The 27,669-nt window shown below is 39.5% G+C and overlaps 1 protein-coding gene across 3 annotated transcripts in view; it reads right to left on the reverse strand.

The window, feature by feature from the left end:
• Positions 1-4,559: 4,559 nt before the first annotated feature.
• met (MET proto-oncogene, receptor tyrosine kinase) overlaps positions 4,560-27,669 on the reverse strand; it is a 114,567-nt gene continuing 91,457 nt past the window's right edge. For all 3 annotated transcript variants that reach the window (XM_055022659.1, XM_055022656.1, XM_055022658.1), the window contains 7 exons: positions 24,879-25,139; positions 20,589-20,669; positions 15,212-15,393; positions 14,997-15,106; positions 13,768-13,933; positions 9,821-9,957; positions 4,560-7,017 (listed from right to left, as the gene is read on the reverse strand). In XM_055022659.1, coding sequence (XP_054878634.1) covers positions 6,738-7,017; positions 9,821-9,957; positions 13,768-13,933; positions 14,997-15,106; positions 15,212-15,393; positions 20,589-20,669; positions 24,879-25,139 — 1,217 coding nt within the window. In that variant the 3' untranslated portion in view covers positions 4,560-6,737. The remainder of the gene's footprint in view (positions 7,018-9,820; positions 9,958-13,767; positions 13,934-14,996; positions 15,107-15,211; positions 15,394-20,588; positions 20,670-24,878; positions 25,140-27,669) is intronic.

Consider the following 27,669-nt stretch of genomic DNA (forward strand, 5'->3'; position numbering starts at 1 on the left):
AAAAAATGCCGTCTTGGCAGCGGATTAAAGCCCAGACTGTATTTCCACACATCTTAACAATATCTTTTGTGGATTAATAGCCTTGGTGTTGAAAGCTGAAATGAATGCATGCAACAAGTCACTCATAGAGACACAGCTTTGTAAGACAATGTGAAATGTGAAATAATAAACATGTTGAAGCTGTGTAAATATTTTTGCAATGCATCTTTAAAATCCAACTTTCTCTGTTGGCCAATTTGAGGAGGTCAGGGTTCAAGAATGTTCTGCAGAACAGGAGAGCTAACCTGCTAGCAAATTCCCTCTTAAATATATTTAGATATATATCTAAATCAGATCTTGTAAAAACTTCAGGCTTCAGATTCATACACACATTCTAGCCTCAGATAAATGCAGTAGCAACTTTATGTTGCATCTCTGCTGCATCTGGAGCAGGTATATCACTGCTACATATCAAGACCTTAGACGTTCATTACATTTTACAGGCTGCAAAACGCTACAGATTGTATGTTGATGATGCTGCAGCTGGACTCATGACAAATACTTCAAAGTTAGCATCACCTTCTTTCATGTGGTCCTCTGATTCACCTGGACACCAGGCAAAAACTTGTCTGGGATTTTCCACAGTTTCAGGGTCATTTTGATGAATCCAAAAATCACATTGGTTTTGCTCAATCAGGTCAACTTCCTGAACTATGGAGCAACATGAGCATCAAAATGCAAGACTTGTTCTCTCATCTGGATCAGTTTCCTGAAAATCTGATCAATGAATGATGAGCAGGAGAGATTCCATCAGGACAGAAAAGAGATGGAGAATTTTACACATTGAAGACATAATGTTCAATTCACATGTACTTACCCTTATAGTGATTATTATACAATGTACAGAAGTCCATGTTTGTAGCATTTCATTAATATACTGTTAGAAAAAAAAATATCCTAAAACCTTTTTTGAATGAGAAATATTAATGGAAATAAACCGATAAGATTACAAAAATGTCATCAATTTCATCAGAAGATCAGATTTCTCTAAATCATATTAGAATAAAAACTTGATTGAGAAAAATGGATAGAATTTTTGGATTCGATGGTGCAAAATAATCTTAATTCAGTTATAAAAGAGACAACTCCCAAAAATATTCTTCGTAACTCGGTGTTATTTGCTGTAGTTGGTTAAAAAAAACTGCAGCGTCAACAGGGGGCGCTGATAGCTCATTAAACAATTTGAACTTGTTTCAACACAGACACAAATGTCCACAGCACCTTATCTGAGGTCACCGCCTGATGGAGGGGGTCAGTAGTTGTTGTGTGTGTGTGTGTGTGTGTGTGTGTGTGTGTGTGTGTGTGTGTGTGTGTGTGTGTGTGTGTACACCACCACCTGGCGCCATTTCCCTCCCTTAAGTCACCGAAGCCAGAACTCATTAACTATTTAATGACCGTGACCTGACTCAGTTGGTCACAGGGCACTGCCATGTCTGCAGCTCACCCAATAACCCAGAACCTTTTTAAAGAACTGGTGAGGAAGTGTTCAGGTTTATTTCTGTTGGTGTCAGCCAACAGGTTCTGAGTGGCCGTGTGTACAGGTGGGCTGAGAACTGCAAAAACAGTAGTGCTCTCCTGATCTGTGATTCCTCTGTCATGCATACTGATGCTGCTAACTCACCTGATTACTCCTGGAGAAAAAAATAAATAAAATCAGCTTCCAGTTTTACTGTTTTCTTCTCATGGGTCACATTTCTTACTTCTTATAGAATTCCAGCATGCATCACAGGAGACAGGCTCAAACACTTAAATTCACCACACAGTCAAATGAAAACAGTGGAATTGAGCCAGAATTAAAGCCTCAACATGTTGACTTTAGTGCATATTAGTATGAAGAAATGAATACTAATCTGTTAATACACAGATTACAACAGCCAAGATTATTTTCATTGGCAATTGGTATGGAAAACACTTCATCAGCCTTGCTACATTTGTAAGATGGGATTCCACTGCTGACATACTCTGATCCAGCTCTCATTGTGTCTGAGTCTGAATGGACTGGCAGCCCTGACGGGGGCAGAGTGAAAGACTGAAAGCAAGGAGGGATGAAAGACAAAACAAGCCTGGTTTGGCTGCAGGGAGCTGGACGATTAGGTTGAAAAGCAAAGTCAGACGTGCCTCCTGTGTATGTTAGTTGGGGCTTAATGTGGTTTTTGCAGAGACAGTTTAATCCTTGGGACAAAGATAATGCACACTGGTGGAGAGCTCTGTGTTCGCTTGAACATTCCTCTCTTCTAATCTTCTTCCCTCTTAAAAACAATACATGTTTTTATATTTTTTTAAAAAAAGTCTTAGATAATGTGACTGGTGAGTGTAAGTTCAGTCAAAAGTTTTTAAAGAAAAACTGTCTTATGCCTGAGGTGAATAACTTTCTCAGTCAATGTTTTAGATCATGTAACACATTTCAGTCCCATATGTAGACAACCTGAGTAAATATGAATAAAGTTATTTTATTAAGAGAAAATTAGCTCCCAAAACCAACCTGAATCTATATATGACATTATGACAGAACTGTGGTTAATATTCTTTTGCAAGCTGAGTTAAAATTCTGATCAAGTTACCTCTCCAAATTCCAACTAATGAAGCATTTACTTGATATGGGTGTGTTGAATTGGAGCAACACTGTAAAACATGCAGCAGAAACAAAAAATACTTAAACAGAATCTGACTGGCAACACAAAGTGAACAAAACAAATCTCAAAAAGCAAAACTTCATGCCTTGATCTGTAGAGTCGGACTAACCAACATCAGTCCAAGACTCTTTCAAGCTAGCCAAGAGCAATACAGGCTAGCTTGTCTCAGTTAAGGTCAGGGTTCTTGATTCTAGACAAAAATAGGGAAAAACTATGAGAGAAATTCAAGGTCAAAACAAAAAGAAAACAAATACCCATCTCACTTTTCCCCCAGAAAATATCTCCAAGACTTTTGTGGACAGTCATGTGGACGAACAGAACAAAATGTCCCTCACTTCACAACAGTAATAAAAGTAGTAAAAACTTCTGAATAAATAAACAAATAAACAATCAAATAAATAAATAAATGCCATATTGTTAGTGAGGATATAATTTCAATGGTTCAGGATGAGTTAGAGAGAATGTTTTATTATTAATTATCTGCCTTTCTTTCCCCTAAAGAGCATTTTGTGTTCAGTTTTCTTTGTCTGATATTAAAATTTGTTTGATGATCCAAAACATGTTATGTTTTTAATCCTTCAAACCAGAAACCCAGACATATCGTTGCACATGACACCTTGTATCAGGTTCTTCTTTGTCCCAATTCTCTGCTTGTATTTAAACAATGAAATACTTTTAACCTTATTCTCCAGCGGTCAACAGTTTATAATATGTCCGTCTGTCCATTTATTTTATTCCTATTGGGGTTATTCCTATTGGGCTAGTGCCTATCTTGCCCAGGGTCAATGGGCGAGTGGTGGGGTCACCATGGACAGGTCACTAGTCCATCTCAGGGTTATAGTTCAAAACTGTTCAGACATTTTTGTACATTTTGAGTCAAAAAGTTCAAAAATGGGACATTTTGTACATTTTAACACAGCCTCATTCCTTGATACAGGTTTGTGCACTTGTCTGCTAATACTCATGTACATCTTCCTAAATATTTTATTATCATCAGCATTATTTTCAATTTATCCAGCAATCCATCTCCAGCAATTACTGCAGCCAGAGGCAGGGTAGAGTCTGTATGGGTCACCAGTTCATCACAGGACAAACAACAAAGAGACACTCAATCCTAAGGACAACTAAAGGTAATTATTAACTAATTAGCTTCACAGATCATGTTTCTGGACTGTGGGAGGAAGTAATGTAATTAGAGGGACAGAAAAATAAACACGTGTATGTAATGTGCTATTGTAAAGAATAAAAAAATAAAAATCAACGTAAGTAAATCTACTGGTTAAACCAACTGTTCATTTCTAAAATAAAATCCAATGAGGAACACTACTTTTTTGTAGTTGTGACTCAACAAAATATAATATAAAATAATATAAGATTGTTGATGCATGGATAGGTTAGCGAAATGATTCTTCTTTAAGCTTCTACTAATGACTCACTGATACTTTTTACAGATGAAAATGAATCTGACCTTGAAGACTGTAATAACAAATATCCCACAGTTGCTGGAATCCAATGAAGGTTGGATGTCTAATTAATTACAGTCCATATCAATAGGCCATTATCTGCCATGACCTTAGGAGGAGGATATGGAGTTCTGTCTGTCAGGAGTTTGTATTTATTAAATAATCCAACTTCTGTACAGGTCTAACTCTTGGCCTTCACTGTTAATGCACAGTCATGGCTCAATCAAGACTAAGAAGTATGAGCAGGGTCAGGGAAGGTCAACACCGGACTGTTAGAAGGCAGAAGTGAAATGTTCTGATGTTGCCTTTGGGTTTAAAGAGAAAAGGTCAAATCTCAGAGACTAAACTGAACATAAAATGTCATAAACAGACAAGTTAAGATTGGAATTTGTTTAGTTGAAACAGAAATCAATGTCAGTCAATAAAAAAGAAACATTTAAATCATAGCTTTATTACCCTTACAAGGTTTATTATACATCATGTAGGAACATGTACCTTCAATAATTTTTAGAGACAAAACAAAATGATATGCACACATACTGTACAACAATGAGTGTTAAACGTCAACAACATGGTAGAGAACGTGATCGAGGAGACGGCAGTCTTTCTGTAACAGGAGGAAGGTCTTGTTCTTTTTCTCCTCCATCGTTCTGTTCTTTTAATGTGATCTGGCAAAAACAGCCAGAGGCCAAACAAACATCCTCTGAACTGTGCTCTGCTTTATTATCTACAAAATGGCAGTGATTTATCAAAACTAAAAAAGGTTGTTCAACTGGTTTATAATGCTCTTTCCATTGGAACGTGTTTAATTGAAGAGGCTAATTTAGTCATATACAAAAATATAGTACGGAATTTTTTTTTCTCATCAGATCAAACATGTGTCCATGTCCAAATGCACTGGCAGCCAGACCCAAAGAAACTGCTACATGAAACAATCGTTAACATAACATTGATCACTGAGTGGTTTACAAGCTTATGCCCATTTGTGATCAGTTCAGTGAAACTACCGCAATCCCCTCTGAAAAGTGTTCACACCCTCTGGACTTTTCCTACATTTTGTCTCATTACAATTGCAAAGATCGGTGTAATTTACAGGGATTTTTATTTTGAAGACCAGTACAAGGTAGTTTGTGTTGATGAAGCAGAATGAAAGTAATACATGGCTACACAAGGGAGTTCTGAGAACATTGGGGAAAATTTGAACAAGCCCATCTTGCTGGCTCCTCCCCCACAGTGGAGCAAGCTGACGCCTCAAGAAATTAGGAGTAAATTCCTGTTATGTTATAGTCTTTCCCCACCATTAACACAGCTGCAGCTGCACACCGGCAATCTTGAGCTTGAACAACATTGAGTGTGACTTACGATGCTAAGGACCCTCCTCCTGGCTCTGATTGGTTGTTTCTGACTGGGCGTGCTACATTTCTGCAAATGGCACTAGGACCACAGGGAGAAGATAGAGGAGCTTGATTTTTTTCAGATTATCTGTCTCATATTCTCTGCTCAGAACATAGCGACTGTTATAACAAACGTAAAAAATTAAAAAAAAGTTGCCCAAATAAAATCTGACATGTATTTTTAACCCACTTGCGCAATCAATCGCCTTTGGAAGTCATTTTAGTGAATTTGTAAATTTGCTGTGTCTTTAAAGTAGTACAAATAAAATGATTCTGCTACTCTTGGAGGGAAGATAGCAAACATGGTCAGATGAGACCAAAATTTTGCTTTTGATGACATGGGAAACTAACACACCACCCTCTGGTGAAAAGTGGTCATGGCGTTGTCATGCTATACAGATGTTTTTCCATCAGGAAAAAGAGGGAAACTGCTCATATTTGATGGGAATCTGAAATACAGTACAGTCAGGCGATTCAGGTCAAGGTTCACCTTCCAACAGTAACCCTGAACATTCAGCCAGAGCATAGTGGGATAGTGAAGTGGTGTTGCAATGTGACACATGGTGAAAGAACCCAGGGGGTCTGTGTAATTTTGCAAGGCACACCTTATTAAAAACAATACATCCTGAGGACAGTCGCTCCTTACTTGAAGAAAACAATCAAGAATGTTTTGAAGAACACACCTTTGAAGCATTAACCACCTGCAGACTGTCAAAATCTCACCACCATCTAGTGTTTTAAGAGGTAACTTACATTGTTGTCTTTCTTCTCTCTTAGAGGGCATCCACATTTGTTCAAGTGTAACAACTGTAGTTGTTTCTCTGATATATGATTAACTAACCCAGGAGCCAACTGGGTGTTTCACACAGGCAACCTTTTTGTTTTCCAGTTAAGTGGAAAACAAAAAGGTTGTTTTCCATTTTGTGGATTCAAAAAGTTGTTGCCCTCCCTTCCCCCTCTGTGACAGAGTTCCTCTGTCCTGTGAAAGTCTATGGCTATGCTCACTGAGAGGTTGTGGTAGGAGCTGAACAGGTTCGCTCTGCGCCACGTTGAGGTTTCCAAAAGTATCCTGATTACTCAGAGCTCCAAAGAATCCCTGGTGTCCTCTACACGCACCGTCCAGTGTTTGGCAAGTTATAGACAGTAGCTCCCTGCTTTCTGAGTCCATCTCTCAGTTGACGATCGGCCCCACTACTTCCCTTCCTGTTTCAGGTGCAACATTCATGGTCCTTGCGGCAGAGGAGCGGGGACTGGGAGGGCAGGGACAAGGAGGTGCAGGGCTCAGAAGAGGAGTCTGAGGAAGATGACGTGGAGGCAAGAAGGGAGGGGTACGGGCTCATCTTCTCGATGTTGACGTACGTCGTGTTGAGGAGGACGTAGTGCTCCCCGCTGAAGCTGGAGAAGATGGTGGCGATGCGGGACACCAGCTCGGAGAAGGAAGGTCGGCGCTCTGGCTTAGGATGCCAGCACTCAATCATCACCGTGTAGCTGGAGGAGGAGATGAGAGAGGACGTTCAGCTGCTGTCTTCTTTAGCTTGGACATAGCAGTTCAAGCATTTATTTCTATTTCACTAGCGCATTATCATATGTCACTAGGAAATGGTTAGTGTTCTTTTGCTCCATCCTTCTTAAATATGCAGTTGCTGCCATTGAAACCTCAACTAGATGTTTGGATATTTGGATCTCCTTGTTCCTAATTGTTACTCTTTGTCTCATTAGGAACTTTGTAACTCTCAGGAAACTCTCTCCCTTCCACATTGACAAAACTTTGTTGACGCTACTTTATGGAGCCGATATTGAATCAGTTTTATCTTTCTACTTGGTGCCCTGAACCAAATAGTTAAAATACTTCAGTACGTTGACGAGTGAGATGCAGTTAAGCCCTGAATACTTGTACTTCAGTCAGCAGCAGGTAATCCACTTCCATCTTAATATACGTGTCTCATCCTCTGAACTGTGAGATCAGGCTCCACCCATCTGGATGTTGGACTCCAAAATGTAAAACTAACAGGTAGAAAAACTGTTTTGTTCCTGTTTCCACAAGTTTCTAAAATTAGAAGAGTAAAAGCTAAAAGTTGCAGGAAATTGTATCTACCACTCTACAATATGAAGTCTGCACAACGGTTACCCTCATTGAAATGTCCCTTTCTGCCCTTCATCTGAAATTACATCACATTTCCATGGCATCAAAATCACGTGACTGAAACCCGCTTTAGCATTACTTTCCCCTAAATAACATGACCATTGTGCTTTATGCTTCACAACCAAACATGTAATGTGCATCAAAAATGTGCCTGATGCTTCAAGTTTGACAGGTGTTCACTTTTAATGCAGATGCTTGACATTTTGTTCTACACCTAACGTTTCACATGTCAAGAGCGTCTGGTCTACATTCAAAGTCTATGTACACCAGACATAGACTTTATTCTAGCTGTTATTTTCCATTGCTGGCACATTTGTCAGGCGTTTCGGATGTGTTGGACACTCTTGGCACATCAAATGGTTCACATCATGCCGCACTAGACGTGTGAAATGAGCCGTGATGGGCCCTTGATGCAGCTCCATGTAGACTTTGAATGTAAACCAGACGCTTGATGCTGAAAACGGGTTTGGTGTGAACGTACCATTGGAGTTAGTGGAACTAATGCTTGTGATTAGTTCTTTAGGGTTAGCACAGCTAAGTTTTTAATTAGCACCACCCACTACTGCATTTACATGAGCAGACAGACCGGAGCTCAGTAACTTCATTCCACAGTAAAACTCTTCAGCTTGCCAGAAATTTTTCTCCTTTTCTCCTTTGATCTGCTCGTAGATAGTGTAACAAAACAAAACCTCATTAGAACATTTGCTCAAGTTACAAGCTGGTTCCTGCTGCTACCGGAGGCTCTCTGAGAACCATCAGCAGGGAAAAATTGCAGGAATGTCTGCAGACATACATCCTCCTCTGATGTGCACTTCTGGTCCTCTGCTTTACTCCCACATGAACACTCCCAACTTCTACCCAGTTTCACACGCGCACACACACGCATACTGACAGAGCAACTCATAATGTTATCAGCTATCAGATTATTGTTGCTGTTTGTTTTACAATGCCAGGTTGTAATGGTTCCCTTGTTTTTACTTTTCCCAGGATGTAAGTTGCTCTTGAGATATTAAACATGACATGATATTTGAATCTATCTCATAAAGTGCTGTTCTATATGTAGATTAGTCTGCTGAAGTAAAATTACATTTAAGCATCATGTTTAACATGCTTAACCACTAATTAATCGTAATTGGCTTACCAGTTAGCTGCTAGTTGACCGCAAGGCTAGCCTATTGGTGGTAAATTAAAGGAGCATTTCACAGGTTTTTATGAGTCAACATGAACTAGACATTTTATTGCATCTATTACAGGAAATGGGAAGTGAATAAGCAGTAAACAGTAGATTTTGCTACTGGAAATACTTTTTTAGTTAAACATGTAATATGTTGCCTACTATATGTGTTGGTTTTAAAACCTTTATGTAGTGAAAATTACATGTGGAAATATTTATTTGGATGAATCTGATATTCTGTACTGATTTGTATTTGTACTTTCTTGCACACAACTTTGAATGTCTAATTACATAACTTTTCACAAATTAAATTAGATGACAAAACACTTAACTCAGTTTTGGGGTAGATTCCCCCCCCCAAAACATTTATTGTTAGTTTTGCTTAAATATTTTTTCAGTTGCCTAGTTTTTACTTCAAATGTAATAAAATATACTGAAGTAGTGCCAGTTTGACTTGAGAAAAAATTTTAACTACTCTATCCACCAATGGTCTAGTTCAGAATCTAAAAAAGTTAGATTGAGACAAGTGTAAAACCTGAAATATTTTTCTACAACTTTCTACAAGACCAATTACAAATGCTGGAAAATGTTTACTGTTTTTATGAAAACATATAAAAAAGGAGTTAAAAGATTCTCAAAAATAAATCTTATTTTCTATTGTCAACCCAACATTGCATTTGATGTCATGAGAAGGATGAATCATTGTGGTGATCGTATTTGCATAAAGCAATTTTCCTTGTCATCCTCTCAGTAGATTTTGCCTGGAAAACTTTTAGTGAACATGTCTACATGATCTGGAACAATGATGGATGACCTGAGTGTGATTTATGACTGCAGTTGTTTATACAGTTAATCCACTGTAGCTGATTCTTCCTTTCATGATGTACCGAAAGCACAGCTTTACTGTACATTACTTATGCCAGCTGAGCCGTGTGAACGATGTGAACAGAACCTGTGAACCTGTGTGCACTCACAGAGCATCTGGGCAGAACTCTGGCTGCAGCAGCCGCCTGCCCTGCAGGAGGAACACGGTGATATCAAAGGAGTTCACGTCAGAGTACGGCGGGGCGCCACGGGTCATCAGTTCCCACAGCAGGACTCCAAACGACCACTGGGAAAAAAAAGCGAAAATACTAGCTTCCATTAGCACACCTTCTTAACAAACACAAACAGACCAGTCACAATTGATTTTGGTGGACAATAAATTGTTCCATTATTTATTGCAGTGCTTCTCAATATTTTCCGTTACGCCCCCCCTAGCAAGAAGAAAACTATTCGCGCCCCCTACTCCCACCGTGACTATCCATCTCTGCAAATTTCCTTCTTAAATTAAAGAAAAAAGAAAGACATATGGTCAAACTTACAAAGTATAACTTTATTAAATCGTGTTTTAAGTCTGCAACAGAAAAGATTTTAAGTGCATCAATGCCTGAAATTAAAAAATAAATAATCCTTGTTAAACTGTAAACATGTTTGACCAACTAATTGCACCATTGCAAATTAAATCAAATCAATAAATAATATTTAATAATTATAATAACTAATAAACTACAAAAACTAAAAAAATAATAACTAATTTATATTCAGTTCAGCAACATTAACTCAGGAGCACAATATATAAAACACTTGAAACCTACAAAACAAAATGAATTAAACAATTTGTGCTGATTTTTTCTGTGTTTTTTTGATCAAAATGAGGAGAAGTCAGGTTTAATGGCTACAATGAGCACGTTTGATGTGCACAGTTTTCAAAGCGAGGTTCAAAGCATGATAGTGCAACTCTCAGCTCCTGCTCAATGTTTAGCTGGGACCTGTACTTGGTCTTCAGTGCAGCAACAGCAGAGAAGCCAATCTCACAAAGGTAAGATGTTGCAAAAGGAAGCAGAATGCTTATAGCTTTCTCCCTAAGAGTGGATACTGCCTCTCTACACTCAGCCAGAATGCACTGAGTATCTGTGATGTGAACCTCAGTCTCAATGTGAGTCAGACGTCATGTCAATGAACTGCTCCTCTTCTGCAGAGCTGAAACCAGTTGGAGTTGGTGCACTGAAAGGGTCTCTCACCAGTCATACTGGGAACTGTTTTCAGGGAAGTACTTTTTAAAGAATCCCATCAGTGAAGAAATATGCTGCTTAATGTGTGGAATCACTGAGATAGCATCATAGTCATTAGTGTCCACAAATTCATGCAGGTTTTCAAATGAATCTGTGTTTCTTCATCAAGTTGCCCCCACATTGCAAGCTTTCGGGTGAAAGAGCTAATCTTGTCTGTGACCTGCGGGGGTGTTTATCTTTCCCTTGAAGCTGTAGATTCAGTTCATTAGCTTTCCAAATATGTTCACTCAGGTAGGCCAGTTTACCCAGGAAGTTCTCATCACAAATTTTTCTGCCACTTCATACTTGTGCTCCTGCTCCAAAAACACTCTTATTTGCTCTCTGAGCTCAAAAACTCGGGACAAGACTTTTCCTCGTGACAACCACCTTGCTTCACTGTGATAGAGCACAGCTTGATGTTCAGCTCCCATCTCCTCACAGATGGCAGAGAAGACTCTTGTTTTTAGTGGTCTGGTCTTTATAAAATTGACTACACCTATGATGTCAGTCATAACCTCACTTAATTCAGGGAAAAGTTGCCTGGATGCAAGTGCTTCTCTGTGTATAATACAGTGTGTCCACTCAGCATGAGGTGAGGCTGTCTTGATGAGTGCCCTAAGTCCTTTTCTTCCCTGCCATGGTTTGTGCACCATCACTGCAAACACCAATGCAGTTCTCCCACTTTAGCCCATTCTCAGTCAAAAAGGAGTCCAGGAGTTTGATAGCTCTTCAGCTGTGGCTCTGTCTCTGACATATTTACAAAAAAGTAGATCCTCACACAGGGAGTTTGCCAAGTCAAAACGTACATAAGCATAAACAGACAGTCTTTGTTGCTGTCAGTTGCTTCATCAAATTGTAAAGCAAAACGTTGTCTTTGAGTTTATCTACCAGCTGTTCTTGAAGATCGTTGGCAATGTCATCTATACGTCTGGCGACAGTGTCATTGGACAGAGGGATAGTTTTTAGTTTTGCTGCACTGGCGTCGTCCAGCATGACAGAGACCATGTCTACTGCTGCAGGCAGTATCAGCTCCTCTGCTATGGTGTGGGGCTTTTTGCACTGCGCAATTTGGTACGCCACCTTATATGATGCTAGCAGCGCTCGATGGTTTACTGAAGTAGCCTTCACAAAGCGGGATGACTGTTGGCAATATTCAGCACGTTTTCGCTGAAAAAACTCTAGGCTTATCGGCGTGATTGGGATGTAAAGTATTTAAGTGACGCGCTAATTTATTTGGCTTCATGCTGTCCGCTGCGAGCATTTTTAGACACAGCAAACACACCGGTCTTTCCTCTTCTCCAACTGTAGTCACAGTGAAGCCAAGCGCTAAATACGCTTCGTCATATTTTCTCTTCTTAGCTTTCGGTTCACTTTCTGTTGTCTCATCTTTGACTCTCTCCGCGTTTCTTTTCATCCTGTTAAAAACTTTTTCATTTTGGCGGTTGTTGAATAACGGACGCCATAGACAGAACGCAGTCGGAGCTTTTTGTTGACGTAACACTGGTAACCATGGCAAACCTGTTGTCTTGTAAGTCGTAAAATGTTGCACTGTCGCAAACGTGACAGAAGTAACAATGAGAGCGCCACTGCCGCCTACTGTGCGCAATTACACTTTATACTAGTTCGGGCCAAAAAAAAAGCCTGTTCCCCAGGATCACACGCCCCCCCAGGTATCGCACCGCGCCCCCCAAGGGGGCGCGCCCCACTATTTGAGAAGCACTGATTTATTGTAATAAGATGACAATATTGTTACTTTGAGACAATTTTTAAGTAAAAAAAAAAAATGGCATAAGACTACCATTATGTTATTAATGTTAGGTGTGTTATCTTAAATATTTATGAGTCTTCGAGAGTTTGCCTGGTCAAAACCCAGTAAACTTTAATTATGTAGAGAACATTTAGCATTTAACTGGAAGATATTTTCACTATCCAAAATAAAACACAAAAACAAAATAGCAAATAAAACTTAAATAAGAACCACTTACAACTGAAAACATGAAAATGGACCATGACTCTATAAGCAGGAAATATATATATATATATATATATAAATATATATAAAATTTTTTATTTCATCAAATGTGATAAAATTATTCATCACATTTTAATTCTTCATGCAATTAACTGATTTTTTTATTGTGAAAGGCTTAATCAAAAGATAAAGTTGTGATAGAGAAAATATCTGGTCTTTACTTTAATAATGCGGTTAGGCTAATAATAACATTGCCTCAACCCAGCATACAGACGAGTTGATGGCTGACGCAGTTGCTTGGAAGTTGTCCTGGTTGTATGATTGCAAAAAAATCCCCAAAACATTATATCCCTCTACCTTCGTGTTTGAAATAACATGTTGTTTGGGTCAGTATTCTGCTTGTCTGGTTAAAAAAACAAGACTTTCAGATGCAGCGGGGTTTCTCTCAGTGCATTATAAGCCTGGCGGATCATTAGGCTTTACTTGTGCCCCCACCAGTCTAAGATTTTATAGGTGGTGTTCAGGTATTAATCTTCCAATAACACATAATCATAAAGTGATATTTACAAATTTACAGTCAACTTTAAACATTTTTAACTCAAAAACACAATGGGGTGCTGGATGAATGACAGGCCCAGCCACTAACCAAAGGGCTTAGCAGGATTTCTGGGGGAAACCTTGAGCAACTTTGCATGCCTCAGCTGTTTCTTTCAGATACTACACAAATTAACCTTAACATTAAGCATCCACTTACAATATGATTTGTAAAACCTCTCAACATAAAAGTAAGTTCTTCCTTAAAGCCAAGCCCTGTGACACCTTTGCATTTTAAAGCAATTAATGAAAGCGTTCTCACCACATCTGACTTGGTGGTGAACTTGTGTGTTTGGAGACTCTCTAGGGCCATCCACTTGACGGGCAGCTTGACGCCGCTCTTATTGTGGACGCTGTAGTATTCTTTGTCGTAAACGTCTCTAGCGAGGCCGAAGTCTGCCACCTTTACTGTGTAACTCTCATCCAGCCTGGCAGAGAAAGCATACCATTACGTTCTGTGGTGAGATGGTTAGTTTCCTTTGCCTTTATTTTCCTTTCTCTCCCACACATACAAGAACCAACAGAACATGTCTTTGATATATTGAGCAACAAAAAGGTCATTTTCTAAAATGTTGAATTAAACGTGTTTTATGTTCAAAAACTGTTATTTTTAGACTTAGACTTGTACTTTATTTAATCTACAAAACTGGAATATCTGTGGTCTGACAGGCTGCTACTTGCACATGACACCTGCAAAGCAGAGTTTGCATATCATTTATCCTGCTAAACTAATAGCGTCTCTTTCAAATGACAAAATTAGCACATATTTCAACGTTGAACAATCTAAGGTCAAAATATGCAACTATAGTGAATAATGTACCCATGTTTAGGTACATTTATAAAATGTACCAGATTGTCAGATTTTTAAATTTTTTTTTAAAGCAGCATCATTTACTGTTTCCTGAAAGCTGGTTATAACTGTATTAGTAACTGGCTTTACAAAAGGAAGAATCGAATAATAATAGGAATAAAAATAATCCATCCTTTGTTTTGGAAGACATGTCTGACAATCCACACAATTTCTTTATGAAAATTTAAAATAATTAAAAACAAAAATGAGTTCATTCTTGTAACTGAAAATCTGGAAATATTTTGCCACACAGTGATTAAAGTTACAGGGATAAATGAATTTCGACATTACTGGACATTTATTCTGCAGATAAAAGTAAAACATTTCACAACTTCTGCAAGTTCTTGTGAATTTTAAACGTCTATTATTGTGACAATAAGTGGGAATAAAAATTGATGAATGACATGACCATCTATTTCTTCATTCTTCTGTCTACATTACATTGCAATGAATAACACTGTTGGCAAAACAATAGAAATGAAAGTTTTTCAGAAGTCAGGAGAGTTTCAATACACAAAAATGTGTGAGGAACGTTTTAAGTTGTCAACCAAGAAAAATCCAAAGTGTTTTGTTACAGTGCTTTCAACATTTTTTTTTTAATCATGTGTAGTTATTGGATAAAATAATCCAAACGAGCTCACATGCAGTTTCTGGCAGCCAGGTCACGGTGGACAAACTTCTTGCTGGCGAGGTACTCCATCCCCCTGGCAACCTGCAGTCCGAAGCCCATCAGGTCCTTTACTGTTGGATTCTGTGAGACAAACACATTTGCCGATGGATATTTGTCCATCATCAAACCATTGTGACGCCTAAACAGATGGCATAAGAGGAAAAGACCTTTGCTGCACCCTCTTACATGTACTTCGTCACGGATGAAGTTGCGCAAGTCACCATGCTTCATATAGGGCAGGACCACCAGCGGTGAACCCTCAGGTGGAAGGCAGATGCCCAGCAGAGAGAGAACATTGGTGTGGCTGAAGTCCTTCATAATGATACCCTCCTTCAGAAACTGGGAAACCTCTTCCAAGTCTGTAATTCCTGTAGATAAAAAATAATACAACTTTTGAATAGATTTATTAGAAAATGGAAAATATGTAGAATAGCTGTCATTCTTCCCATAAGTAAACATTCCAATAGGTTTGCCACAAGATCAGACCCTGTAATGCTCCGAGAAACACAAATGCTCGTAAAATATTAAAATAGGAGACTGAAAGTATTGTGGATTTAAAATTCTGGATTCTAGAATAGCGTTGTACATTGTAGTAGCTTGTCACATTTTTTTTAAAACTTTTCTTCCTGTCTCTAGTTGAAAATCAATGTTGTTTTTGTCTCATTGTATAACCCCACAAAATTAATGTAGGAAGACTTAGACGTTATGCTGCGCCGTAATGATGGGTAAATGAGGCATCATGAAGGGTTTCGACCCAAATCAAAACTGTACTGACACTGTTTCGATACTGTGTCACTGAATACTGACACCTGCTGGACATTAAAACATTGCCTGTTAACTACAGGCAATGTAGTTGACAGACTGATGTGATGACCTAGTCTGTACAATAAGATTTAAGTCATTGTATTTCACTATATATTATATACCGTATTATGTCATGTCTTCAGTTAAATTCAAAATATACTGCTCAAAAAAATAAAGGGAACACTCAAATACATCCTAGATCTAAATGAATGAAATAAATTTTGAAAATAATTTCCACCTGTTGTCTATTCCATCAGTGTTGCTTTCTAAGTGGACAGTTTGATTTCACAGAAGTTTGCTTTACTTGGAGTTATATTGTGTTGTTTGAGTGTTCCCTTTATTTTTTTGAGCAGTATATATTTTATATTATTAGATATTGTTAATAAATAATGTGAACATGTGCCATAAAGTGAAAATTTAAGTGAATGTATTTGGAATGAGGATGCTTGTGGACTGGGTTTTTTAAAAAGTTTTTTCAAAATTTTGAAATTTAGTCTGATATGCTTTTTTGACACAACTTCTCCTGCTGTAAAAAAAAAGAAGTAAATACATTTATATGAAATAATTCATGAAAAGCAACTGAGTAATTTGTAGAACACCTGAGTTGATCTAGGTTTATTTCGGTGTATCTGGGATTCATTCTGATGCCTGTCCCTATGATGCCTCAGGATAGAGGAGGTGGATTTATTTAAATAAGACATTTCTGTCAAACATATGCAACACTTAAACTGCAGAATATAATATAAAAGTAAACTAAAATTCAATTTCAGCTGAATTTGGATTCAAGATAGATCAAGTAGAAACTTAAAAGAACCGGATGAAACAACAATGAAGTGATAACAAATACTTTATTTTCTGATGTAAGATCAAAATGGTCCCAAACTACAAAACCTTTTGTTTGCTTTGAGGCTCCATATTGACACTGTACCGTAAAAGATGCAGATGCATCCCGTCGAAAGATTCACTTCCTTATAAAAGTGGTCCCCAACCCTCGGGCCGCGGACCAGTACAGATCCGTGGACCAATTGGTTCTGGGGCACGCAAGAAATAATGAAATATATTTCCATGATATGTATTATGTGAGTCTGGAGGATCTTTTATTTTGAAAATCCTTTAACTGGATTCTCTCGGTTATGTCTTGCCGCCAACATTGAGCCACAAGCAGCAAAATGAGTCAGAATCAGATCAGATTCTTTGGAAAGTTTCTTTGGCCCAGAGAAAAGACAGGAGAATGGATTCATCCCGGTAGGTATTCCCACATTCCAAGCTCACTCTGCATGATATGGTGACCGGATGGATGTTAATGAAGCAATGAAGCTTCAAACTGCTTCTCCACGTAGAGACCAAGAAGCTCCCTGAGCATCAGCAACACTTCGGGTGTCTTTGTCTCTCATCACTCCCAGATGGGAGAAACAAGCTCAGGGCTCCCATTAGTCGTTATCGTGAGTTAAAATTTTCACCAAAGTAAAATGTTCGTTTGTGGCGCATCTGTATCTTATTTTGAAGGGATATATATATAAATGTTACCATGGTGACCGGAGTCAGAGCGTTAGGTGCAGTGGTCGAGACGAGAGGAGAGGAGTAGAGCTTGTGCGTCTGGTTCACTCGGCACCATTTAAGGAGCCGATAAAAGTCCAACAGGTTCGATCGGTTCGTGTGTCCAGCCACACGGCAGGAGCAACACGCCACAAGAACCGATTCCACTCATGAACATCCCCATTCCAGAAGAAAATCCAGTAAAACCCCAATATCCCAAATGTGAATTCAGAATAATCAAACACGATGATGATGTCGGAGGAGTGGTGATAGTTTATGGACTCATTTTAAGGGATAAAAGACAAAAAAAAGAAAAAAGAAAAGGTGTTTGATAAAAGTCGACAGGAGCAGCTGCTCTATCTGCTGCACTATGATTTGGAGGTGAATTTTTTCTTAGTTAACATTTTTAACTGAATAAACATAACCACATATAATAAATATTTCCACATCACCACAGCTGTCCAGCGTCAATTATTTGGATTGGTGAGTGAATAGTTGTCAACATTGGATACATATTACAGTAGAATTGAAAAAGTGTTATTTCTTTTTCCATGACTATAACTGATCAGACTGGAGTTGAAAATATAAAGCAATTCTAGTTTTAACATCAGTAGGAAGGTCACCGTTGGGTAATAAAGACAAGAATAGAGATAAGAAACGACTCCATCACCCATTGGCAATGCAGGGTTGCACTGGCAATTCTCTCCATGCGTCCCTGTTTCTGGGAACCAACCTGTTCGACTCTGCTGAACTCTGGGTAGAAGTGGAGGCTTTTAAGGCAGATGTCAAGATGGCGGCGCGTGAACAACGCGAGGCTCAGTGTCTCTCCAGAGAGACACTAAATGCTATTTAGTGGTTTTTTATCTATTTCTCGCCGGACTTTTTTTTCCAAGAACTGCGCCACATTGCTGTGCTATAGCAGACAAGAAGTTTTGGACCTTTGGAGCTACAATCCTAACACTTTTATCGGCAATCTTAGACTTATGCCAGAGATCTCCAGAACACCGGAGGCGGCCCACTTCTCCCGACCGATTTTGTTGCATTGTACATGTGACAGTGCAATGGCAATAAAGTTGAATTCTAATTCTGTTCTATGATTAGCTTCACCTAAGTTTCAGACTTCAATGACAGATAGAGATGAGCTGGCAAAGCTGCACAAGTAACATATTTACTAAATCGGTCTTACCTATTTACCTATTCACTTTAATTATCACAAAGCACTAGCTTATGATCAAAGCAGTCTCTTGAGAATTTAAAAGAAATAAAAGCCAAAAATTGCATTGACTGGTGGCAAAATGAAGAAAAGAAGGTTTAAATCCCCACAGACCAGATCAAGGCAGTCTGAGCCCCCCGTAGCATGAGGCTTCCTCTGAGTAGATGGGTGATTCCTCCACATTGTTTCAGCATCAATCTGCCTGCTCCAACTGACAGGTTACAAGATTAGCCGAGACCCTAATGTGGTCCTCACCACTGGATGCTCATTCATCACCATTAGGCCGAGCTGAAAGGGGCAGTGGGCTATGATGGGAAAAGAGCCGTAATCTCAGTGTGGGCGCAGTGATATCATACAGTAAGGATGTAGTACAGTGTAGACAGATGAGCCGTGCGTGTTTAGACAAGAGCACGGAGCACAGAGTAGTTTCTGTTGTAACCAAGGATGCATCAGTCATCAGAAGCAACTAATTATTAGGACTAAACCCAGCACTGTACAAAAAAACTAATGATCTTCTTTTCCAATTCTATCAGGCTAAATGCCCTAATCTGTTTTACATCCCAAATTAATGTTTATAACTTTAGCTCTCAAAAACCATTTCCATTTATAATAGATTTTACAGGTAATCATGTAAAATCTATTGAGAAATATAATAAACATAAATAATTACATTTGACCAGAACTGACTAAAAGGGTTAGCCTGGATTTTTTTAAAGCAAGTTTATATCACATTATTTTGGCTAAAACTTCTCTTTTCCTCTAGGTGAAAGAATTATGTCTGAGACACTGTAAAAAAAAGTCACTGCATTCTAAATGTTGGTGGATCAACGATGGAGGGATTATTTTTTCAAACAACTATAGAACTTAGAAAGCAGAAACATAACATCTGATGTTGCTGCAGATCTGACAACAAAATCCAAACAATCCTTGTCCATCTTGGCAGAGCTCTAGAGAAATGCAGCTGTTCTGGTGGTTTGCTGCAGACGGCAGCGTCAATCAAAGCAGTTTCACACAGTCTCTGTTCAAACTAAATTGTATACAGTTAATACTGAATAGTATAACATTGTTTCCTATTGACACACATTTTAGGATTTGAAATGACTGGATAAGCTAATGTAAAAAAAACAAAAGAAAAACAGAAAATGGACATCTGACAACCTGATGGCACAACCTATCATGCAGTGCGCCCTGTGTGTGTTGTTGTTGTAAGGCGGACATAGTAGAGAACACCATGAGAACGTTAAAGGGGGAAGTGTGGGCATGGATTGTATATAAAACCCGCATCCTATAATCAGGTGCGCCGTATGGGTGTTAAATACAGTAATGACACACATAACTGAGACTGCGCCTTTTAGTACGGTGTGCCTTATGGTCGTGAAAATACGGTATTTATTTTACATTACATTTACAATTACTAACTACACTTCCTGAACCATTTGAAAAACAAAACAAAACAGGTCAACACGTGCGGTTGATTTTTTTTTGTGTTTGACCAATTTTGATATGGCCAACCTGTTGTTGTCAATTTTTTATCATTTATTTTACAATGACTGTTCTACTCCTAACTGCACTGAACAAATCAAAGTTATTTGTCTGCATTGGATTGATATATATGTAATATTCTGAAATAGTGTGGTTATACACAGTCACCAACATGGCTGCTGTGGGCTCGGGAACATAGAGCTGCACAAACAAGCCCACATCATTAATCTCCCACCAACATGTATGACTCAATAATCAAAGTATTGGCTGGTTTTGCATTTCAAAAGTTTGTATCAGTTTTGGAGATCAGAGATTTCTCAGGATATGCATTTATTATCTACATACAGGATAAGGTTTATGCATATCACAAGAAGGATTTACCTGCAAAAAATGCTACAGATAAACCTAATCCTCCCCACGGCCCGACCTTCCAGGAATTCCTAAAACCCTTACCTCTGCTCTGCATGGCTTGTTTCATCATTCCCCTAACCTGACAAAGAAACAAATGCTAACAAAGCTTTTACTCACGGTTTAGCGACTTGATAGCACAATGCTGTTTCTGCCCATCCGGCTCCAGCAACGTTCCATGGAAAACACAGCCAAAGTGTCCTGCATGTTCCAACATGATGTAGATTAGTCAGAATCAGTCAGCATCAATAGTTTAAACACTCTTGTTCAAACCTGTGAGTGCTGAGATGTTTTTAGCCTAGACAAGTCTAAAAACATCTCGTCTTGTGAAGTTCCTTGTCATTTATATACGAGGAACTTCACGTACGATATAATGTGAAGGAGGCATTGTTGTCACACAAACACCAATGGAACACCTAGAAAAGATGAGCTCACACATCCACTAACTAAAATTAGCTGCTTACCTTTAAGAACCTATTTTGTGGTTAAGAATTAGTTTTCTCTAATATGTATTTTCATGTTTTTTCTATTTATAGTCAGAATTTGTGTCAGTAGTAGCTGTGTTTCAATCATAAATGGGTTGATCGTGTGACACAAATAAAAGTGTTTTCATTGCAGTTTTGCCAAATAAATCAATTTTGATACGCCCAAAAAAATCCCCACCTCATTCTAATGGCAGAATATTTGATCAAAACAATTTTTTTATAAATTGGTATGTTTCCATGAAGCTAATTTCGTTTCTAAATTTTTAATCGGGCATTTTTATGGTCATTGGGAAGACAGCTTGTGTGTGTGACAAGGATCTTTAGTTGTAACTTTGCTGTCTATTAATAATGGTCTGGGTTTGCAAATTTTGTGGCTGGGAAAGCTTTGTACAAAACATCCAACGTTGTTTTACATGTTGATCTCGATGAAATAATTTAACTGAATTGTAGCCCTCCTCTTCTCCACTCTCCAAATTGTGTAACAATAATCCCTCTGATCCATAAAAAAAAGTGTTTCATTCTAAACAGCAAACTTTCTTGAGTTGCTACCGCAATAAATCAGCCCCTTCTAAGTAATCCAATCTGAGGCTTTATTCATTAATATCCCACACAGCCTAATAACCAGCGTCAAGCCCCTCTGAGTTATTGTGTGTCTTATTGAACTATATCTCCTAGTTAAGATGAGGGGCCTCGGTCCAGCCTGAGAAGGGTGCAGGACCGAAATGAGCGCGGCGCTCTGCTATCACGTCCCCGCAGATGGCTGGCAGTGTTGGGTTACGGCTCTCCACAATGGACCCTGGGAACATTAGCTGAGAACAAATCATCCTACACCACTTTGAAGCCACCAAATCCAGGCTTCAGGGGATAAATTCATACGAGGGGGGCAAACATGCCGCTTTTCTGGAACATTACGGTGTTAAGGGTCTTTCTCAGTTTGATGCTACATTTGATATGTCGGCTCACCCGCCTACCTGGTAAAACAGGCTTATCTGGTGTCTGCATGTCAAGCTTCAAGTTTTATACAGCAAGCACTTTAACATAAATCTCATACAGTAAAAGCACACAAGCATGAAGGGTGGATTAACTCTCAGCTGTTATCTGTTGTAATTATTTATCAAGTTATGGAATCAGGTTGGATTTACTGCAGAAGGTACCGATGATAAAGGGATCATCAAGTCATGGGAATCAGCTAATTGCTAATGGTTTGTGCTAACAGCAGCATTCTTCAGTGTGAATTCTATTATTGAGTGAAGCACTAACAGTCATAAAATTATTGTTGATATTCTACTGATGTGCAATTGCAATGTTTTCATTTAATAATAATAAAAATATCAAAATCACACATGTGAATAGGTGCATTCAACTCACGTGATAAATCATTAAAAATTGACATGTGTGTAATCAGTTCCATGAAATATATTCATAATTCAGTCATGGCGCTCATCATCTATCAGCCACTCAGAGGAGACGTTGGCTTCTATTTCAGATGTTGAGGCAACAAGCCCCGCATACTTGGGAGCGAGTAAGTATGCAGAGTTTTGGGGAAATTATAGCCAGCAATTTTACAGAGGACCTATGGATTCAACATATTGGAATCAAACAATTTTCTCTGAACCTTGTAATGCTGCGAGAAAACCCCCCCAAAACCAATCCAACATCTTCCTACCACTTCCTGCCATCTTTTTTGTCGTTTTCACCAGTAGTTAACATCCTTCTGTTGATCATGTGACTCGTGTTTCCACTGCACTTTTTCAAAATTACATAAATCTTGATTCGGTTACCTCATCGCAGTGGAAAAACTTTTTCTTATGAGCTTAAAGGAGGTGAGATTCCACCATCCTGGAAACAAGCGATAATATCCGTGATACCAAAATCAGGAAAGGATAAAAGTGAGTGTAGCTCACACAGGCCCATTTCGGTCTTGAACATTGACTATAAAATATTCACTTCAATAATTGTCAATAGATTAGAAAATATTATCCCTGAACTGATTGATACAGACCAGACAGGATTTATTAAAAATAGATGTACAAAGGATAATGTGAAGCGAGAGTTACACCTGTTCGACATTATGCGCAGAAATAATCAAAAGTCTTTAACATTCAGTTTCGATGCTGAAAAAGCCTTTGATTCTGTACGATGGGAATATTTATATTTAGTTCTACAATGGTTTGGCTTTAATAATACAATCATAAGTTGTCTAAAATCACTATATAGCTCGCCAGTAGCCCGGATCAAAATAAATGGTGGCCTTTCAGGCACAATCCCGTTAGAACGAGGATGTAGGCAAGGATGTCCTCTGAGCCCAATTCTCTTTGCACTTTTTATAGAGCCACTTGCTCAAAAAATTAGGGAAGACCCAGAAATTAAAGGAATTATATTTAAGGGCAGAGAGTACAAAACATGTCTATATGCTGATGATGTCCTGGTGACCTTATCTGACCCGAATGGCAGTCTGCCTAACCTCATGTCCTGCCTCCACCAATTTGGACTCCACTCAGGTTATAAATTAAATATTGGAAAAACTTTAACTACTCACCCCGAGAGGATACATGTAATCAGTTCAAATTTAATTGGAAAACAAGAACCATAAAATATTTAGGTATTAATAATACTAAAAATGTAAACAAAAGATACAAAGCAAATTATGGTGCTATGACTAATAAAGTTAAAAATAACCTGGACAAATGGGCCCCCCTGATGCTTGATTTGTACAACCGAATAGAAATAATAAAAATGATTATCTTCCCTCAATTGCTGTTCCTTTTTTAATCTTTACCAATAGAAATTCCTTACAAGCAGTTTAATGAGTGGAACCGGATCATCTCCAGGTTTATATGGCAGAACAAGAAACCAAGGATACGTTATAAAACATTACAGTTACCAGGAGATAAAGGAGGAATGTCACTCCCATGTTTGGAAAATTATTACAGAGCACCACAACTGCAACTGCAAACCCTTTAATAAGAACTATAACATGATCAGGACCTCATCAACATCTTTATCGATGCTTACAAAGGTAAATCTTATAAGAAGCTGTCCAGACTATACATGTGCTTAGAAAATAATAAAAACGTCTACATTATTTGTTAAAAATGCATGGGAAAAGGAGGCAAAAATAACACTGATGGAGGATGAGTGGCTCAACATAGGCCAAACAAACTCTACCACCACTTGCTCAGGTCACTGGAGAAAATTTTCATGGAAGAATATTGTTAGGTTTTTCATAACCCCTAAAAGAACTTTTTCTCTGACCGGCAGAGCTGAATCTGGGCATTGTTGGAGACAATGTAACAATGTGATGGCTAACCACTTTCATATTTTCTGGGGCTGTTCCTATTGGCTGAAATTAACCAAAGAAATAATTCTTGGTTTTGAAATTCAGCACAGTTTCAAAAGTATATATTTAAGTAATTTACCAAATGAACTCAACACTCAGGATAAGAACCTTCTGAAAATATTACTGATAGCCGGAAAGAAAGCAATAACAAGAAAATGGCTTAGTGGGAGTCCTCCAACGTTATGTGACTGGTCAGGCATGGTAGAAGAAATACGTGAAATGGAAATGCTTACCTTCTTCATGAGACTGTAAGAATCACCAGCAGAAATCCTCTTGCATATAAATATAGTATAAAAGCACAAGACTTCCAGAACAATATTATTTGGAAATATAAGATCAAAGAAGAGATGTCTGTAGTGTTTCAACATATCCATGTTGAAACACTACATGCTGGCAGAGACATCAAACTTCCAAGCATTGGTGGAAGAGGGGAGAGGTGATGAGGGCTTGTTGAGAAATCAAAGGACCTACTTTGTAGCATAGGAACGACTGACTCTAGATATCATTTGACAACCTGATTTAGATGAAATATTTTTTATGTAAGCCTGTGACCAAAACCTGACATTCTGACAGCTGACCACTGACCTCTGCCGATGATCTGGTTGACGTGAAGCAGCAGTTGCTCCCTTGCAATCACCACATGCTGCACCTCAGTCAGCAGGTCCGGGTGGAGACAGGACGGATCGATGTGAACTGGAGCCATCAACAAGGGGGACACCAGGTCGCCTTCCATGCCCAGGCCCAGCCCCCCTCCCAGTGTTCCCAGTCTGGGAGACAGCAGCTCCCCATCGGCTCTGTAGATAGGAGGAGCTGCCCGACATGTCTCAGGCCTGTCAACACCCTGATCTGGAGAGGCAGAAACAAAAAGAGAGAAGAAGGGGGGTCAGAGGTCTGCTGCTATGTCACAACACCTTGACCTCCGCATGTCAAGGTGTGCTACGTGATCGGAGAGGGACAGCTACACAGACACAGATACGGAGCTCGAAGGAACAAGAGACTGTTAACAGAGGGGTAATAAATGCGGATTTCTCCAGAAAAGCCAGACCAAGATCCAGAGTTGAAACAAGAGAGCGAGGTCAAATGTCCTGAATGCTAACTTTCCCTGAAGGCAAACATTAACTCATTAGTGAACGCAGCCTCTCCAGAGCCAAGGCCAGCACAGACATTGCTTCAGCTATGATCCAGGGGATCAAAATACCAGGAGCCCCGCAGTGCCCCTCAGGACCAGAACAGAACCCACAAGAGGCACCACAGACCACATCAAAGATTATTGACGCATGCAAGATGAGAAGATGTGCATCATGTTTTGTTAGACTTTATATCTATACTGAGTTTGCAGTTTCCAAATACTTAATCTGTAGTTTCTCAGAATTTATTATTTAGGTTAATCTTTTCTGTCTCTATTCTAATGATGAGTTGTGTTGCGCTTTGTGATTGGTCTGGTGTGTTTTCTAGTTTTTGAAACAACAGCAGTTTGTTGGTTGATCAAGGACAGCAATGGGATTCTGTGAAACTCACATATTATCGTCACCATGCTTGACAATGAAGTCAACCATGGTGGTTGGTATTACTGCCAAACAGCCCTGCTTTGGTCTACTTTGTCAAGATATTCATCCATTCATCCACCGTCTTGTCTGGTGTGGTAGATCTGGGCCTCTATTGCTCTGGTGTTTAGGGCCTGTTCCTGTGCAGCCAGGATGAGGGCCTCTGTGCTGTCCTTGAGTCCAGCTTTTTCCAGCCATTGATAGAATTTACTGATATCAGCCACTTGGGTTATTTGCTGGTGGTACATCCCATGTAGGGGCTTGTCCTCCCATGATGGTATCTCTGGCACCTCAACCTCCGTTCCCTGTTGTCTGAGACATTCACTGAGCACATTGTCTGTTGAGGCTTTGTCCCTGATGTATCTATGGATCTTAGGTGTTTCGTCCTGGACAGTGGTTCTCACACTCACTAGTCCTCTGCCTCCTTCCTTGCGGCTCGTGTACAGTCTCAGGGTGCTGGATTTGGGGTGGAACCCTCCATGCATTGTTAGTAGTTTTCTAGTTTTAATATCTGTGGCTTTTATCTCCTCCTTTGGCCAGCTAATTATTCCTGCAGGGTATCTGATTACTGGCAGGGCATAGCTGTTTATCGCACGGATTTTGTTCTTGCCATTGAGCTGGCTTCTCAGGACTTGCCTTATTCGTTGGAGGTATTTAGCTGTGGCTCTTTTCCTTGTGACCTCATCGAGGTTACCATTTGCTTGTGGTATACCTAGATACTTGTAACTGTCCTCTATGTCTGCTATTGTTCCTTCTGGGAGTGAGACCCCTTCTGTGCGGATGACCTTCGCCCTCTTTGTGACCAGCCGACCACACTTCTCTAGTCCGAATGACATCCAATGTCCTTGCTGTAGATCCTGGTGGTGTGGATCAGTGAGTCGATGTCTCGCTCACTCTTGCCGTACAGCTTGATGTCATCATGTAGAGAAAGTTACTGATATTGGCCCCATTCTTGAGTCGGTATCCGTAGCCAGTCTTGTTGATAATATGGCTGAGGGGGTTCAGGCCTATGCAGAACAGTAGCGGGGACAGAGCATCTCCTTGGTATATGCCACATTTGATGGACACTTGTGCAAGTGGTTTGCATTTGGCTTCAAGGGTGGTTTTCCACAGCCTCATCGAGTTTGCAATGAAGGCTCTCAGAGTCCTGTTGATGTTATACATCTCTAGGCATTCAATGATCCAAGTATGGGGCATTGAGTCATAGGCTTTCTTGTAATCAATCCAAGCCATGCACAGGTTGGTGTGTCGGGTTTTGCAGTCTCTGGCAACTGTGCGGTCTACGAGGAGTTGGTGTTTGGCTCCTCTGGTATTTACACTGATACCCTTCTGTGCCGTGCTCATGTGTTTATCCATGTGTTTGCTCATCTTGGCTGCTATGATGCCTGACATGAGCTTCCAGGTTGTGTAGAGGCAGGTTATTGGTCGGTAGTTGGGTGGGACTGGACCCTTTGATGGGTCCTTCTGGATTAGGATTGTCTGCCCTGCAGTTAACCATTCAGGGTGAGTCCCACTTTGTAGCAGCTGGTTCATTTGGGCTGCCAGTCCCTCATGGAGAGCAATGAGTTTCTTTAGCCACTAGGCATGGATCATGTTTGGCCCTGGTGCTGTCCAGTTTTTTATAGCTCAGACTCTTTCTTGAACATCTGTCGCAGTGATGGTTACCAGGGCTTGCTCAGGGAGGTTGCTGTGGTCCTCTCGTAGAGAGATCAGCCACTGTGCATTGCTGTTGTGGGACGCCTCCCTTTCCCATATGCCTTTCCAGTATTGTTCCGTCTCCAGCCTTGGTGGGTCTGCTCTGTTGTTATTACCCTGCCATTGAGAGTACACCT

This window comes from Poeciliopsis prolifica, unplaced genomic scaffold, assembly GCF_027474105.1.
Source record: "Poeciliopsis prolifica strain line A6 unplaced genomic scaffold, Auburn_PproV2 SCAFFOLD089, whole genome shotgun sequence".
NCBI classification, from domain to species: domain Eukaryota; kingdom Metazoa; phylum Chordata; class Actinopteri; order Cyprinodontiformes; family Poeciliidae; genus Poeciliopsis; species Poeciliopsis prolifica.